The 17,893-nt window shown below is 37.8% G+C and overlaps 1 protein-coding gene across 2 annotated transcripts; it reads left to right on the forward strand.

Moving 5' to 3' along the window:
* The first annotated feature begins 1,501 nt into the window (after positions 1 to 1,501).
* On the forward strand, positions 1,502 to 17,140 carry LOC119725345. 2 transcript variants are annotated; one of them, XM_038196740.1, is made up of 18 exons: positions 1,502 to 1,782; positions 4,974 to 5,108; positions 5,902 to 6,228; positions 6,892 to 6,994; positions 7,510 to 7,727; positions 8,316 to 8,438; positions 8,586 to 8,750; positions 9,063 to 9,199; positions 10,145 to 10,253; positions 10,640 to 10,717; positions 11,070 to 11,250; positions 12,303 to 12,392; positions 12,770 to 12,844; positions 13,081 to 13,138; positions 13,788 to 13,850; positions 14,750 to 14,934; positions 15,448 to 15,626; positions 16,702 to 17,140. In XM_038196740.1, exons 2-18 carry the CDS (start codon positions 4,974 to 4,976, stop codon positions 17,113 to 17,115), a joined length of 2,640 nt encoding a protein of 879 aa, XP_038052668.1. In that variant the 5' UTR covers positions 1,502 to 1,782; the 3' UTR covers positions 17,116 to 17,140. The 2 variants fall into 2 exon arrangements, with proteins under 2 accessions (XP_038052668.1, XP_038052670.1); XM_038196742.1 differs by having other exon boundaries at positions 16,707 to 16,785.
* The last annotated feature ends 753 nt before the right edge of the window (positions 17,141 to 17,893 follow it).

A 17,893-nucleotide genomic window follows, 5' to 3' on the forward strand; every position in this document is an offset into this window, starting at 1 on the left:
CCAGGTCATGCACTGTAGATTATTAAAAAAATAACGGGTTGAGGAACCAGGTCCATCATGACCCAGGGGCCAGGGGTACAGCATTAATGTGTACATGTACTGGCATTCAATGCCCAACTGCAATGTATTGTATGTAAATCAGCTAGACGACCACCTAGGTAAATACACTAAAAGAGTCCGTGCGACAAATGTTTCTTAGGAACACATTTTGTGGAACTTTGTACCTCTCTGAAATGTATGAAAACTATTGGACATCCCTTTTTGGTTTGTTTTTTTTTGTGAAAAGTGCACTTAAAAATTTAAACCTTTCCATGCTTTTCCGGACAACTGAGGGCACTGTTGCTGTAATGTAATTTCGGGAAGACACAGTTTAGTTTAGGTTTTTCCGTTCAAATTGTGAACCAAAAATTTGCTCAACAAATTGCCCATTGCCAACATTGGCTTACTGCCATGTAATGACACAACAAGGAATCACCAAGGGAAAAAAAAACATTTACGACAGCAATATGTCCAAATCAAGCAACTTTTTGAGCTAAAATGAATGTAACATTAAGATTTCTGCTCGGAATAACATCAAAGCTTTGCTCATGAATATGGAAATTTGCATTAGCATAAAAACTAAAAGGCACCAAAATAATCATGAAAATGGCACAACGGAAATTTCAAATAGGTTAAATGGTATACACTGTATTGCAATGTATTCAAGGATTGCATTTAAAAAAAATACATTGCATTTGCCCTTTTAACTCTTAACTCGTGATGTGCATAATTATTTCCATTTTGGTATTAAATGCTCTGTGGTAAGGTAGCACAGACTACAACTGACTTGATATTGTTTCAACTGGTTTGTACGTGACGAGGCAGGACACCAGATTCTGGTTTTATCTTTAGGGTTTTTACCAAACCACGGATTCGTTTCCAGTGCGGCTTCGTGTCTGACTTGAGATTCATTTTAATGTCACAACTCATTGGAAATGTTAATTATTTTGGCTTCGCATTAGAAGATTTAACGTTGCTGAAGCAAAAAAGCAGAAAAATAGCCTGGATTTAGCCGGATTCCCCTTAGTCTCTGCAACCCGGTGGCAGTTTCATTCACAGACAGGAAAATTAACAAGTTGTACACGTACTGGTGTTCGATGCCCTAGTGCCGCGATGGATTGAATGTTAATTAGCTATACGCCCCGTAAGTAAACACAGTTATATATTAATGTTAATATTAACTGCCAGACGCCAGATGCGCCTATTCTCAAAGTATGTTAATATTGGAATTGAGAAACTTGCGTGAATAGATCAGCGCCCATGAAAACAACATTGGCATTATCAGCAGCACGTACGTCGTATATACATGGACGATAACTGATAAAGCCAAAACATAGCCAAAAATTATACGGGTATTGCTTCGGTAAAAGTCACTATATAGCAGTTCATATAATTAAAAAAAACCAGACTATCAAATAGCTTGTGAACACCTATATATCGGCACCCGATTCAACTAGCCACCGTTGTTAATAAGTGAGGCTTGTGGACGTAATACGCCAGGTTATAAACATGACCGTTATATATTACCGTATCATGTAATACAAAGGGACACGATAATAAACGAGGCGCGTGCATATTGCGTGCAGGGCTCAAGTTAATGCATACATTGTATGCGAGGAAAACTGTCGATCGGTGGCGCTTTTCAAGATGGCTACTACGAGCTAATCCGAGCAAATCGTACGAAATACATCGACTTTTTTCAACGTCCTAGTACATCACTAGTAAGCTACAAGTACAGTGAAGGTGAGTGGTGGGTGTTTGATCGTGTCTCATGACTTCTGATGTCAACCTATGTTTGTTTTGTTTCGTTTGGTCCATTTCAGTCACCGATTGACAACACATGATTGAGAAAAATAAACCACATGTGGCCTATTTACTGGACTGCCTCCGTAAACATAGGCCACACATCCACATGTACAAAAACGTGTCGCACTTTGCCAAATTTAGATTTTCACATTTATTTAGGCTTAGTTTGTAGGTTTTTTTTGCTTTAGCACGTTTAGAAGCATACTCACCCTCTTTAATATACATGTAGGCTAATCAGAAAGTGCTGCCTTTTTTCAGATGTCTACTTTTCGTGAAATTTCCAGATACATTTGTCATTTGCAAACGTTTGCGTATCACAATTTCAACATGAAAGTTCACAAAAATTAGACATCTGAAAAAGGCAGCACTTTCTGATTAACCTATAAAGAGGGTGAGAATGCTTCTAAAGCAAAAAAAACCTACAAACTAAGCCTAAATGTGAAAATCAAAATTTGGCAAAGTGCGACACGTTTTTGTGCATGTGGATGTGTGGCCTATGTTTACAGAGGCAGTCCAGTAAATAGGCCATTTTTATGGGGCTACCTCCCCACCCCCACTTATTGGTAAAGCCTGTGAAGAAATCAACCAGATAAGGAAAAACATCGTCATCACTGCCTAGTGTGTGTGTAACTGAGGAACTGAGGGAGTGAGATTTAAACTGTTAATATGAGGCCTACTTTATCGCGATCGTGAAGTGTAGGCCCCTGTTTTGTTTTGTTCAAATTAGAGTCAAAAATATTTTTTATTGCTCAAAAATCACCTTTACAATCAAAAGCAGACTTTTCTCAATCCTAATGACACCCATTTGGCAATTTTGAACAGATTCTTGGGGTAGAATTTAGTATTGTTTATTGAGAATATCGCCAACTAGCTGACTAGTTTGGTAGGTCCAATAATTTTAAAGTGGATTTTGTTCCCTTATAGGAACCAGGCCCTACACTTCACGATCACCGTTAACATGACCATGCACTTATTTTTCACAGCATATAGGGGGCCTAATTAACCCAAAAATGTGTTCCTTCCTCCATGGTCAGACCCAAGGTTTGTGAATAGCAAATGGTCAAATTTTTCCCCAGTCGAAAATACCCCTCTTAGTCTTAGTAGGGTAATGTCTGGACAAAGATACCTATTGCCATTATGTTGGTCCTGTCCAGTATTTACTTAGATGTAGATGTAGAAACTACCAGGGGTAGACGAGGGCTAGGGAAAACAACAGTTTAGGTGGCAGGTAGGGCCATTTTTTTTTCACGGCTTATGACATGTTTTGACATGGCTCTGAAAATAACTACCCCAACTCTGTCACAATCATAGTATCAATTGGAGCTGGTGTTTCCTATTCTAAATCTGACTTTTAAATCGGTGATTAGCTTGATTAGGCCAAAAAAAAAAGTCTCCGGTTTCTGGTATGCGCGTGTCGCCGTAGCCATGCGCGTCAGCAAAATGAAAAAGTTTTTTCCAATGAAAGATGATGTCTCAAACCGCCAAACTCACTGGTTTGACTGGAATCCTGCTGCTGCACAATTTTAACGTGTTTTTAGATTGGGTTATGATCGAGAATAAGCTTTATGTGGCCTCTCTGGACTCCCATATATTTTCACTAAGTTTAGTCGGGCACCATTTGCAGTCATCAGCTGACATTTGAAGCAAAAAAGTCCGGTAAAAAAAAAGCCGCGTTGCCGCACCACATTTTGGACAAGCTCCATACCAGAAACCGGAGACTTTTTTTTTGGGCCTTCGGATGATATTTGTCAAAAAATACAAAACAAGAGTTCTGCTTCCGATAACATGGCATTTGAAATTAGGTTAGGTACACAATGTACATGTAGGTAGGGACTAGGTAATGTGTTTTTTTTTTTGTTTTTGTTTTTTTGTACGATCATATGAAAGTTGCCTGCGTGTACATGTAGTCAGTCCAGGGTAAAAGTAGCCTTAGTCAAGGCGTTTGCCATTATCTGTCCATACGGTATTTGGTATTCTTGGGTCGAGACGCTCCTTGTGTTTTTATTCAACCAATGTGTAATCAACTCAAAACCATGAATCATCACGGATAGAGGGCACCATCTCCTGACCAATCGCTACCACACACAAACCGCTATCACAGCATCAGCCACGAACTGCTATCACAGTGAGCATCTCGGTGCTCTCCTATGATATCATGTGACATACATGTAAAGGTAGTGAGCTCAACATGCATACACATGTATTCAACAATGTTCATCAGACTAAGTACATGTACGAGGCTTCAACACATGCCAGCATATCTTATGTCATATGTCTGCTTGAACGTACATGTACATGTACATGTACGTGTGTTGTCTGTAAAAAAATCGTTCAGCAATGCCTTTTAGTTGTGTGCAACTGCTAGGCTATTGGTGGACAGTTTTGATGAAGTGCGGCATAGTGGTGGTAAACATGTTACTAGCAAAGCTTTTGCCGACATTTGCAACTAAATGTAAATGACTAAAATAACTTACATGTAAAAGTTGTGATGGAAATTCATTTTATCTGAAATATGGATAGTTCTGGATCCATGTTTTGAGCACTGAAAAGATGGTTGTGCAGTTCCAGCTTGATTAACATTTTGGTTTCGCAGATGCCGGAAAACCAAGAAAAACGATCATGTTTTTTTGTAGTCTGGTTCCCTGACCCCACTTAAGATAAAACGGAGCAATTTATATACGTCAGAGAATTGTAAGGACATCAGGGAATTGGTCTAGCTACGGTATCTTGTACCCGTTCACAGGTGTGTGATCGATTGCAAAGAAAGAGCGGATTAACTACATGTAAATATGATAAATTGGGAGGAGTATTTGAGAAAAAAAACTTTCTGTGAATGTGGAGGAAGAGGCTGTAAACACAAGGAAATATGCTGCGAAGAAAATAAAGCAGTGCAATGCTGGTCGGCTGACTAGTGTTGGAAATTGATTAAAAAAATAGCATTTTAGCAAAAAATAGCATGTCCAGTAATTATATTTTGTTAGATTTTGGTAGTTTTGTTTTGTGATGTTTACAAATGTTGTAGGCCCTATTATCCCTGTAAACATAAACTCTGGTTCAATAAGGGCCAAGGTTCATGTAAATGTCACTTTTGGTAATATGGTTTGAAATGTTCTCATTTTGTTTGCCAGATGCCTAAATATCGGCCAAACGTTTTTAAGCACAAAGTCACTGTTCTCTCTCGGTCATCAAAGGGAGGAAGATTTAAGCGGAAGGATGTACCCCTGAAGGACCTTTTTTCATCAGGGCCCTCAGATACCCAACAGGTACTTTTTAAAATAGTTATGAAAACTAAGAATAATAATGTAGTATAATGTTATGTACATGTTGCATTTGTAGTGCACAAATTTCACGTGATATGCTGAAATGCGCATCATAATTATTACCCCTGTTCATCATGAATGAGACTATTTTTCTGCAGCAGCTTGAGATCAGTGCAATTTGGTCTCTACCTTCACAGGTACATGTACCCATTTATACTCCTGGGTGGAGGGAGGTAATCACAGTAAAGTGTCTTGCCCAAGCGTGGAAACACAATGTTCCCGTCAGGATTCATACCCATGTACAATGTACCTTGGCAAAAGAGTGAAACGTCCACTTCGAGTTTCGAAGTAGTTATTTCTATTATAATGCACAATCAATACAACAAACGACTATTTAGGGAACATTTTTTATGGACCCCATCATGTTTGTTAAGGTAGCGTTATACATGTACTGTATTATACAAATAACGAAGGCATTCGTCCTTACTGCGCATGCGCAAAGTGAAACGGTATAACACATGGGTATAACGCATGGTCGCACCGTACATTATACCGCATAATAATATGTCACGTGATCTACAATTCACCAATCAGATGACGGGGATTTATTCAGGTGTGTATAAACATGAATAATTGAGGTTGTGTATTTAGTCGTAATGTACTTCTACATACTGAGTACTGAACCATGTTCACATTGTTCCTTGTTTTTTTTTGTACAGGTAGCTGAAAATGATTAAATAATAGCATTGAGCTGTACAATTTTTTTTTTCTTTTTCTCTACACCACCTTGATTCAGAAGCCTCAGGAAATCCAACATGAAATAAGTGTTGCTCCATGTACCTCTTCCACCTTTTCTGTGAATGTGGAGGAAGAGGCTGTAAACACGAGGAAATATGCTGCGAAGAAAATAAAGCAGTGCAATGCATGGGTAGGCAAGAGGCTCTTATTAGAGAATGCCTTCTTTGAGAGCAGTGCTCCTCATCTTCCATGCTGCTCCTGTGGGACAGATGAGGGAGACAGAGTACTGTGTCTTGACTGTGGCCCACAAGTCGTCCGCTGCATTGACTGCACAATGAGCTACCATGAAGATAGCAATCATCTCCACAAGCCGCAGTTGATTTTGGTAATTCTTATCTCTGTGATATTGCCATAGTGCAAATGTAAATTAAAATCAAGCAGAATCTATGGGACAGTTGTTATGAAACAAATATTGACTGTTATAAATTGAACCTGATGTACATACATGTAGTAAACTAGCCTACCTCGGTGATGCATGATGCATTTTATTTCCGCTCATCTTTGCCTCCGTAAATATATAATGCTTCATGTCAGTATATTTCATTTTACTTCAACTCTTAAAGCAGTCCTGATGTTGTGTGGGTGTGTGTGTTTATGGTGTAAATCAAGGACACAAGTTCAACATCATCAATGAATCGAGGACAACAGGAACCAAATGGAGGACAACGTCGATTAGAAAACGTGTACAAACCCAACGAGAGCAGTTGCAAAAAAAATTGGTGTATAAATAAAGGAAAAGGGAAGGGGAACGATAGAAATGTGGAAAATGTGTACAAAACCAATGAGAGCTGTTGCAGAAAAGTTTGTACAAACAAAGGAAAGGGAGAGGAACAAAACAAAATCCTTGATTTACACCATAAACAAACGTGACAGAATATGTGTTGGTACCGGTATGTTAAAACCTCTATACAAACTTTTGTAAATTTCATATCATTGAGTGATATTTTAGTCATCAATGTGATGTACATACAATGCCCTCTCTTACCAGGATGGAATTTTGCAACCTTTTCCTCTCAAACCTTACCTGCGGAGAGTGGACCATGACTGTGACAGTCGTTCCCGCAAGACAATCCAGGTGTTTGATGAAAAAGGTACAACTCAAGTGGTTTTTGTCTCCATTTGTGGCTTTTCTTTTTTAACATGTTTGTGTGTTTTTTATTGAGAGTCTCACATATGACTGAAAATTAAAACAAATCATTGGCAAATATTTTCTTCATGCACTTGCGTTGCAAGAGCATTGAGAGTTCACCTTCTGACACATTTGGCAGGGAACTTTTTCTTTCAACACTGCACTTACATGTGTAAATTGTGTGTCACAAACAAGAATACTGTTTCTGAAAACATTCATCGACCAAATTCAGGTATAATAAAAGAAGCAGTTCGCATACATGTATCCCCTTTATACATGTACATACACAATTCTTACATCTTTGTGTATTTTGCATTAACCATGTGTGTTATCGTAATGAATGTGATTACAATATTTGAGAACTCCATTTGAGAACTCCATTTGAGATCTCCATTTGTATGACCCTAACAGCTGAATCTCAGCAAATGCCCTCAAGAACTTTTTTTTATTTTGTTTGGTATTTTGCTCATGTTTCAGGACGACTTCACAACTGCTGGCTAGTTACATGCTCATGTGAGGAAGAATGTGCTTCTTTAGTCCGGTTAAACTTATGGCCAGCCTCACCAGACCAACCACGGGTAGCTTTTCACATGGATTTGATGAACCTACTGCATTTCCTCCTTCTAGAGGGGCATATGTCACTGAAAGGTGCATGCCAATCCTTGGGCTGTAGAAACGGACTTCCATTGCATGAGGTATGTGTGCTCCCTATGTTGGGCCGATAATGAAAACATTGGACCTGGAGTACACTGCAAAAAGTTTCATATACATGTAGGGCTTTGGCCACAATGAGTTGTTTTGATAGTGGAGACATTCTTTAGATTGTCCCCCTCTGATCTTTTCCCATAGAGTTGTGTTAGGGTACACAAATTTCAACCTGCCTTTGTCATAACTCTCACAAACTGCCAAAAACCCAACCACTACCTGTCCCGTAGCTTTTACCCCCTATAGATTAAAGTGTATAACAGTCAAAGCCCAATATGAAGTGTTTTGATGTATGTAGGTAAGCATAAATGTGTAGCGATGCCTCGGTCACTCACCAGTGCTGACCCACCACATCTATCATATGTCAATCAAGCGTGGTACCCTCAGTTAACAATACTACCACAGCCTACCAATGCATGTATGAGGCCAGTGTCACTGTTAAAACCTGATAAATGTGTATTTGGATGTGTAGAGTAATTCTTTCCAAATTGTCAGTGACAAAGAGGGAGGGTTCCATTTTCATCAGTGAATCTAAACGGTTAATGAAAAAAATGTAAGGTGTTTAATTCTTTTCGCAGGTCAATTTATTGTATCACAACTTGGTCAGTGAATGCTTTGAGGAGTACCGGTATTTTCGTTACCGGTGCCACAACCTAAATGCAGTGCTGGATGAAGACATTAAGTGCCCAGCTTGTCCAAAGGTATACCCACTGCATCTTTTGATATAAAGTACTTTTTGTTTTTAATAGAAATAGTTTGGGTTTGTTGCTGATTATGTTTAGTTGGTTAACTTCAGTCCTTTTTCTCCTTTAATTTCCAATGTTTGGTTATGTACTGTTTTTCTGCAGGAAAATGGTGACTTGTTTGTTAGTCTAGACGCCAACTTCGGTCTTGTTAGGAAGCGAAGCTCAGGCGTGAGCTACACCGATGCAAAACACAAGTCCCTCCTGTTTGCCCCGCAGGAGGACGTAGACCACTTTGTAAACGTGTACGATGACCACAATATTTCTAATGTGAGTTTACAGAATTCCAGTTCCAGATGCACGTATTACTAATAGTCGGGGTATGTCAACATGACTTGTTTTCCAAAATTAAGTACTTACCACAAGCATGACAAGTAAGTTACTTCAATGTTAGTAAGATTTGAAGCCTTGCATAGCAGTAGTGTAAACCAGTGAGAGTTTGCAGTAACACCATGTGCAGAATCTTTTCAATCTCTTTATATTGTGTGCAAGATATGTACCTTTTTCAATTACAACTATTTTTTTCCCATGGAAAATAATCATTTTTCCTTAATAAACCACATCATCTGCATCTCCTTGCAGGACTGCAGCAACTTCCAAGCCGGCGACGTTCTTCGTGCCAAAAACAAAACCAAAAAACTGGACACAACAGGTGTCTTTGGAGCGTCGTGTCGGCATGGTTTTCCCCTGTCATTTCTCAACCTGCGTCATGGAGAACGGTATGTGTAGATTCAAATAGCAACATGTAACATCTTACATGCTACTGATATGTTTTCTCTAATCAAAGTTTTCATGCCAAGTGAAGTAATGCTAAGTTACTCTACATTTTCACATGTTTGAATTCTTAGTTTCATTTGTACAATGACAACGTGACCCTAAAAAACGGTGTGCATGCAGACATCTTTAAATTTCTTAATTTCTAACGAGAGGGAAAGGACCGTGGTTTCCGGAGATAAAGAACCAAACAGGAGGCAAGATAGGCTACTGTGATATTGCATTTCAGGTTAAGTACTACGCCAAAGATGACAATTTTGTCTTTCCTATAACAGCAAAAATTAATCTCACACTTCAAAATGTTACACTGTGGTACATAAATTCCCAATGTTTTATATGGTCATAACAGTTACAACTACGTGAAGTGCAAGTGTTCTTCATTAGTTATATTACCAAATATGCTATAAACACCGCAAAAAAGATAGTCCACACTCGTTGGAGGGTTTACAATTTTAAATCTGATCTGTATATGATACTGTCATTTGTATAGACCTTTAGGAATGTTGTAAGCTATATTTTGATACCCTGCTTTCTACTAAAGACTGTAAATTGTAAAATATTGGCAATGGTTTATGAAAAACGATGCACTTTGAAAAGTTGCAAATTTAATTTCTACTTGACATTGTGAAACTGCCCAATCGAATCAAATGAGGTCATTGTCGAAAAGTGTGCTTAATAACTGTCTGTATAAATGCTCCCAGCATGCTGGGGGGGGGGGGGGGGATCGCGCATGTTCCACTTGCAGTATTTTTTTATATATTTGCATTAAACTGTTTGCATGTTTTGTGTTGTAGTATTCACTTTCATCGCCATTGTTACTCTGACAGTTCTTCGGCCTTCAAGTTGAAAATCATTACCATTCCCATTTTGTTTATCAATCTGATTTCTAGACTCGCATATGCAGCTTTCACCATAGACTGCATACTGGAGAAAGCACAACCATCCGTCAAGCTTCATGTCATCTATGATATTGCCTGTACGCTCACTGCCCACTTCAAGGTGTGTTTTTAACTATACTTTAAACTAATTGTCTGATTTGTTTTATTTTTACTGTTGTCTTTTATAAAAGGCACTGCTCGTTAGGTTTGTGAAAAATTGTAATCAGGCATGCATGTTTTCCTCGTATCTACTGATTTACTTGGGGTTTTTTTGCATCTCGTGAGTGCCTTTTTAAATTGAAAAATACTTTATAAAGTCTTATGTGGTTTGGAAATTCCTAATTTTTTCCAAATTCCCAGTTTCATGTCTGGGTAATGAACAATGTGCATCATGTTACAGGTAACAAACCATTTCATATCCCACGTGTGTGTACACTAAAAGTTTTTATGTAACTCCCTTGATTTGTCACAAAGTTTATTTGCTTGAGTTTGTCTTTGCTTTTGTAGAAAAAAAAGGACAAGAAGCTTGAGCTGGATATGGCACTCCCTGTGTTCCATGCCTATGGGCACAAAATGGCTTGCCAGGTATGAATCCCAAAGATGATTTAGTCATTGTTTGCAACAGTGATGCTCAACAGCATAGTAATCGGGGAAAAAATATGTTATACTCCTTGATTAGTGCATGGTAACTTTTTGTTGCAATTAAAATTGATTGTGAAATGTTGTCATATTTTTTCCAAGTACATGTACTATTATCACCATTATAGTTAGATGTGTTCGTGATTTAAGATCAGTAGTTGATTAATTAACAGTAGTTAATTTGTTGTTCAAGTTTGTTCTTTGAAGAGCTAATAATTTGATGTATTTTATTCTACAATCATGTAGATAACAAGTTATGGTTTTGATATTTTTCATCATTCCATCAATCTCCCTACAGGTGGCATACAGCACCAGATGGCGCTGCGGTTACGGGCTGACAGATGGGGAGGTGATGGAGAGGCTCTGGTCCTACTTAAGGCGCTTCTCATCTATAACCAAGGAGATGACACCAGCCCATAGAGAAGACCTTCTTACAGATGCTCTTCTGCATTACAGCCGTCGGAAAAGAGCTGACATTGGTATGAGAACAGTTTTGGATCAACTGCATCATCCAAAATTACCAATATATTCACCTTTAAAGTTTTGATCATATAGCTTGAATCAATACGTGGAGTAGGGTTTCTAGTTTTTTTTTAACATATAGTTGTTTTGCACATACATGATTTTCAATTTCGATGCCTGGCAGCTGTTTGAATAGGTCAATGGTTTGCAAAAAAAAATTTTCATGCCAACTACTGATATTTTTCACATCTCTCACAATGGTTTGTGTTGTATTGATGATGAGATTCGTGTTAACCCTGTCGGTTCATTCAAAATGCACACAGAGGCTTTACATAATTCTATGGAATCAGGGAATGCATTGCCTATTTGAAGGGAAAATACAACATAATTTTCAGAAATTGATGGATTTGGGAGATTAATATTTTACAGCAAATATTGTTATACTGACTTGCTTGAAGTTTTGTGTTCGTAGATTCTGGGAAAACCAAGAAAAAAAAGTTACGTTCTTAAAAAAAATTACGTTCTTGTAGTCTGGTTCCCTGAACTTGAATTGAAATGAAGCAATTTACAGATGCCAAGGAATTGTAAGGTCAGGGAACCAGTGTAGAAGGCTTGTACCTATTCAAAGATGTGAAATTGATTGCAAACAAAATTCAAACTAACTAAATATGGTAAATTGGGGGCAGTATTTGAAAAAAAGGCGCCGGTCGGCAGATCAGTGTTGGAAATTGATCCAAAAATACAACTTTTCTTGAAAATGTCAACTTTTCTTGAAAATGTCAGGACTGTCAGTCCAGTAAGGTATTCCATAATGATCTGGTATTTTTGTTTTTTGATGTTTGCAAATGTTGTATATTCCCTTTAATGTTCAAGTAAAAGGAAATGTGCTATCGCTGTCATGCATATTAGATGTTTGAAAAAATCAGAAAGGTGCTTATGGAAACTAGCGTGGGATTAGACATCGTCCGATAAATTTGACAATCAAGGAGAATTGTTTGCAACAACTTTTTACTGAACTTGAGAATATCAGCAATTACTTGTTTCTTTTTTTGTTTTTATATACATTTAGGCAGCAGCCTTGTACTTTTGATGGACAGAGCAGTTAGAGTTAAAGAGGATTCTAGCAAAGCACTTGAGGAAATATGTAGTGACTGCGCAGGTAATCTATGTCTATGAAACTTACACTTGACACAATAAAATTAAAAAGAGTGTGAAGATATATAATTGACATGAATTACATTGCAAATGACCACTTATCAACAAACAAAACTAAAATGTTGATTGGTCAATTTCCTTTCACATTATATAGATAAATACATATAATTAGGTGATACACATAGTCTCCAGTTTGATTTGTGTTTAATCTGGTACTTAAGAAATGGGTTCTGAAGAATATCATTTTTAGCAATGCATTGATACATGCAAATGCCTTGCTTTAGTTACCCCATAACATGCCTTCTGAAGTTGTTTGGTTGAATTAGCAGAATTGTTCAATTTCCTGAAATAAAGATCATACATCGTATTCTACTTTTCCAGTGTCACTTAAAGATATCAAGGATTGGAGGGAAGCAGAAAAGTGTCAAGTCGATGTCTCAAAGTCATCCACAAAAGGTATCAATCTATGTCATCACCATATTCATAGATTTCTCTGGTGGATTAATATTCTATTTTTAACCCCCAAAACAGAAACATGTAGATGTATGTACATCGCCATCATTAACAGAGTTTAAGGGCCATCAAAGTTACCCATCAGGTATACTAAATTTAAAATAACATGGATGTTGGCTTCCTCACTAAAAGTATGTTTTTGTGTAGTCTGGACTCTATTTGTTCTTTGTCTTGTGCAGGTCAAGTCCCATGGAAGGAAAAGTATGTGCAGAAACTGCTGCATTATGAACAGAGAAAGTAAGTGTTGTATTGTATGTACATCTTCAAGTGATGTACTTTGTACATGCTTGGGACTGCTATAATAGTAGTACTATAAATTAGAAAGTAAATGTCTTTAGTGTCTGTAGTATTCGAATCATCACTCTCATACTTGAAAGTAGCTTGGATGTTCAGAAGTTTTGTCAAGAAGTTAAACAGCAGATAAATCATCATGTGGTGATCAATAGAGTAATTATCAAGCTACACTACTGCCGTGTAACATGAAGTGGTTCTTGCATGTATGGCGGGTGTAGAATTTTGAAAAGAAATGAGATCCCCAAGTTGCAAGTAGCAAAGACTTTGTGTTTGAATGTTACTTGTTATTTCTCTATTTGTGTGGACCTTTATACATGTAATTATTGGTATCCTTCGTACAGCAGTTCATTTTTCTTTTATTGTGCATTTACAAGTTCCGTATTCTTCTCATTTGCACCTATTATATCAAAATTGAAGTTGTGGTCGGCAGATCATGTTCATACATGCATTCATGCATATGCACGCCTACAACTTTTTGCTGCCTTTGGCAAGGTTGGAAATAATAACAAAAGAGCAACTTAACTTTTGGAATAAGTCAACGAAATTCATTCTAGTTAATTGTAGCATGTTCCTTTTTTATTTCGTTACATAGGGAACAACTGGCACTGTGTGATGATGACACCAGGGCTGGAATGCTTGCTGGCCAATGTCAAGAGTAGGTCTTAGTGTTCATTACTTAATTTAGTTGAGAGGGTTTTTCAGTTTATGCTTACTTAGGTTATTGTATTAAAATGTTCATCCAGTATACATCGTTATCATGTCTTAGTATCACACTTGAATGATTCATGGAGGAAGGAACAAAAAAAGTCAGAACTCTAGTACTTGAAAGTGTTACCTGATCGTCACCGCCCATCTTGCCTTACAATTGTTTTTCTCAGAGGAGCAGTGACAAACCTTACTTATTATGCAGCATATAGGGAGGTTGATGGTTACCAACTAAAATGGCAGCAGTGATCATCAAGTACAAAGGGTGCTTGCAGTCATGCAATGAATGGTCCCGGCTTGTGGGCACAGTGCTTTAGCCATGGGCATTCCTGAGGGACTGGAATGTTAATAGTCAAATGTTAATAGTGCATGAGTTCTGACTCCTCCATGATTGACTAGACTACAATTTGTATAAATGTACTTGTAGTTTAACCTGCAGTACACAGATGGAGTATTTGCTGTCTGGCAATACATGTTATCAAATCATACAAATTGATTTGAAGTTTGAGGTACCTTTTGGCCCAAGATGTTATTATGATAAATATAGATTTATTGAGAAATACCTGCTGGAATTTAATTCTTTGTTTTTATTTTGTGTGTTGGCATAGTACACAATAAGTGGAGGAAATGCAAACCACCTGTATTGGTGAAAATACATTGGCATGGAAAATCCCTTTAAATGCAGTCACCTTATTTTTTTGTTTGTTCTAGAAATGTTTATTGCACAACTCAGAATGGCATTTATATTACTCACACTTGTGATGGTAAATTACATCCTAATATTTGTCTTTTTGGGAAAAGTATAACACTATATAAATTTTGAGAAATCAATTGTCATTTTCAAACAAGGTTAGATCAGGATCTGAAGACCCTCGAGCAGAGGCATGGCATCCAGCGCTGGTGCAACGACAACCCTGCCTTCATAACCCACCTGGCAGTGATGAAGGGAAAGCAGCAGGTGGCACTCATCCAAAAGCTGTGGTCACATGCTGTTGAGTACACCTTTTTTTTGGACATGTCCAAAAAGTATTCAGGTAAGGAACTCATAACATTGTTTACATATGAACGCAAAACATATCTAAAATTATAAGCCCTCATTCAAACATTCACAGACAGTTAAGAATTAAAATAATTGATTAGAGCAAGTGCATTAGACACTGTGACTCGTTAGACAGGCATGCACCTTTTCAGCTGATCAGCTGATTTCCTCTTTTTTGACCTCCCATGTGTGCCATTGAAAATACAAAAACACTTTACAAAGTCTGGGAAAAATTTGAATTTCCTCTTTTTTTGTGGTTTCCCAGTTGCATGCCTGGGTAGATAAACTCCAATTCTGCTTCATATTGTTACCCGATAATACCATACTAAATCATGTTGAGTCAAAGCATGACTGTAATCATATCCCTTTAAAGATCAATGTTGTTATTGATTTCGACCATACAGCTTATTTGATCGATCGCTTGACACAAACAGGGACCCAAGCTTAATTCTTTGATTAGAAAGGCTTTCATGAATTACTTTTCCAAATGTCATTGATTGCTGTACAGAGGGACAGTCTGTGGCCACCAGACTAAGTAAGCAGATACGGAAGTCTTCCAAAGCTTTGAGGAAACTGGTATCTGCTTACAACAGCTGTGACTTCACTACACCACCGTCGTCAACATCCCACAAAGATGTGATTGACTTGACTTCACAGCTGTACACAAACTTGACGGTGACAAAACAGGTAGAATGAGGTTTTAGTACTTTGTTTAGTTTGATTGTTTGCTGTTTGATTTACCTCGGTTTTGAATTTGTTAAGTGTTGTTTTGTGTTATTTTGATTCTTTCATTTTTATCCCCTGGCTTTTTAAACCAAAAGGGTGATATTGTGATCGTTTCTTCCTTCTGTGCGTTTGTATGCCTAGTGCGTGAGTATGTAAACACAGGCAATCACGGACTAGGGACAAAAGAGTAGGGACACAAATAAAGGGTCCACGATTGACCGTTAGTGCAAGATTGAAATTCGTGTACAAAACCAATGAGAGCTGTTGCTAAAAGTTACAGGACAGACAAAGGAATGAGGATAAGGGACAATGGGGGTCCGCGATTGCTGGTGTTTACAAATATGTGTGTGTCTGTATGTGTTATATTTTGGTTTTGTTTACTGTTTAGTGCTGTCATAAAATAAGTCTGTCTTCAAGCTCAACCAAACTTGGTGACAATAATAGTTGGGTGAAGGAGGGCTTCAGATGACCTGAGACATTTGAGTTCAGATTTCATCTAGGAGTTATACATGTGTATGAGGTCATTGGTTATGACGTTTTGGTTAGGTCAACTGAAAAGTGCTGTCATGTGAACTGTTGGACTTCAGTCTCAACCAACTGAAAAGTTAACTGAAAAGTGTGCATACTAACCAACTCTATAAATACTGCCTGTGCCAGTGTGCCTTGGTGATGAGCAAATTTCAGTTACAGTATTTCTGTCATTTTGAATAAACTTGGAAACTATGCAAGTATAATGATTGAGTTTTTGGGAGGTATTCTTGTCTCCTGCTACTAACAAAATTTTAATCTGCAGAAACCACTTTGTCCAGTACTTTCCTCTGGCCCTACTCTTTACACTTCAATGTGTTCTTTCAGATGGAAATTGGTCATGCATATTCTGCATATTACCAAATTCAGAGAGCTGACACATGTGTCATGTTAGTCGCTCTCAAACATGCACAGAGCCATGCATAATATATGGACATGTGTCCCAAAAATATTCATATCAATGCATCACTGATTCCCCTCTTCCATTTCTTTTTCCTTGGATTGAAAGGGTAGCACACCCATTCCCTCCTCAACACGGCGAAGAGCTGTCGATCTCATCAATTTGAGTGACTGGGCCAAGGAGGAGACTGCACTGGTTGAGAAGGAAATGGCTCGAGTTCTCCAATCAGTGTCAGACCGACACAACCAGTTGGTGGCACTCGTGAAAGATCTGCGCTCAGCTGAGGCTGATAGGGCTGAGGGCCTGCTGTTTTTAGTTGGGAATGCCATCCAAGAGCAAGAACAGCTGCACCTCAATCTGGAAAAGTGTTTTTCAAAATATATTCCCATATCATCTTGCACCCCATTTTTCAGGTCTACCATACTTTCAGCAATTTCTCCAGAACTTTCACCATCAGATGAGACTCCACTGTCTTCAGATTCTTCATCTGATGAAAGTGAGGATGAAGCTGTTAGTGATTGATTTCTAAACTGAGCTGATATACTGACAACTCCACAGTGGTTTAAGACCCAGACATCGGGTCCAATTTTTATTTTTAATTTTAGTAAAAAAAACCTTCGATTGGAGTCTGAAAATCAAGTTTTTAGTATAAAAAAAACTATTTTCAAATTTAATGCACTGTTTTAGAGATATAACAATTGTTATGTACATTGATGTGTGAGTTAAATGAAATAAAGGATTCATATCTTGTTGAAATATAACGTGTTTGCCAAAGCATATAAAGGCTCGTTTTCAATTTTAATATTGCTTTTAATATTGCCCATCTCATACCCATTCGAATGGTGTATAGTATGATATGGACCAATTATTGGATGACACTGAAACAAAGCATTGAAAAAATCGACTAAAATGGAACAAAATGTAATATTTTCATACATTTACGATCGCACATTTTGAAGAGTACCTTCTAGTACCCACCGTAAAATGTCATAAATTGGTAATATTTTGAATGAGTGAACATTCCTTGTCAATATTAAATCGCGGAAAATTATCGGAAATGTTCCTTTTGGCCGTACAAGACGAATTTCGGAACGGTGTTTTCGACAGAAATTCGAAAGAAATATCGCCTCGTGCGCGAAATAGCGCCCTCTGTTGATACGCATGGTCAGCAAAATCGAGCAATGCTTCCCAGTTAGTTTGTACGTCCGCATCGCGTCGTGTTTGCATACAGAGAGGAGACTTTTGCGACGAAAGCGAAGTATTTCGTGCATTTACAATAAAGTACGCATATTTACTATCG

Source organism: Patiria miniata, unplaced genomic scaffold (assembly GCF_015706575.1).
Source record: "Patiria miniata isolate m_02_andy unplaced genomic scaffold, ASM1570657v1 HiC_scaffold_19, whole genome shotgun sequence".
Lineage (NCBI taxonomy): Eukaryota > Metazoa > Echinodermata > Asteroidea > Valvatida > Asterinidae > Patiria > Patiria miniata.

Excerpts from the sequence above, each read along its gene's own strand:
- LOC119725345 (XM_038196740.1), top strand. The coding sequence starts at position 4,974 with ATGCCTAAATATCGGCCAAACGTTTTTAAGCACAAAGTCACTGTTCTC. Across the intron at positions 6,229-6,891 it reads ACAAGCCGCAGTTGATTTTG|GATGGAATTTTGCAACCTTT; the intron begins GTAATTCTTATC and ends CTCTCTTACCAG. Across the intron at positions 10,254-10,639 it reads CGCTCACTGCCCACTTCAAG|AAAAAAAAGGACAAGAAGCT; the intron begins GTGTGTTTTTAA and ends TTGCTTTTGTAG.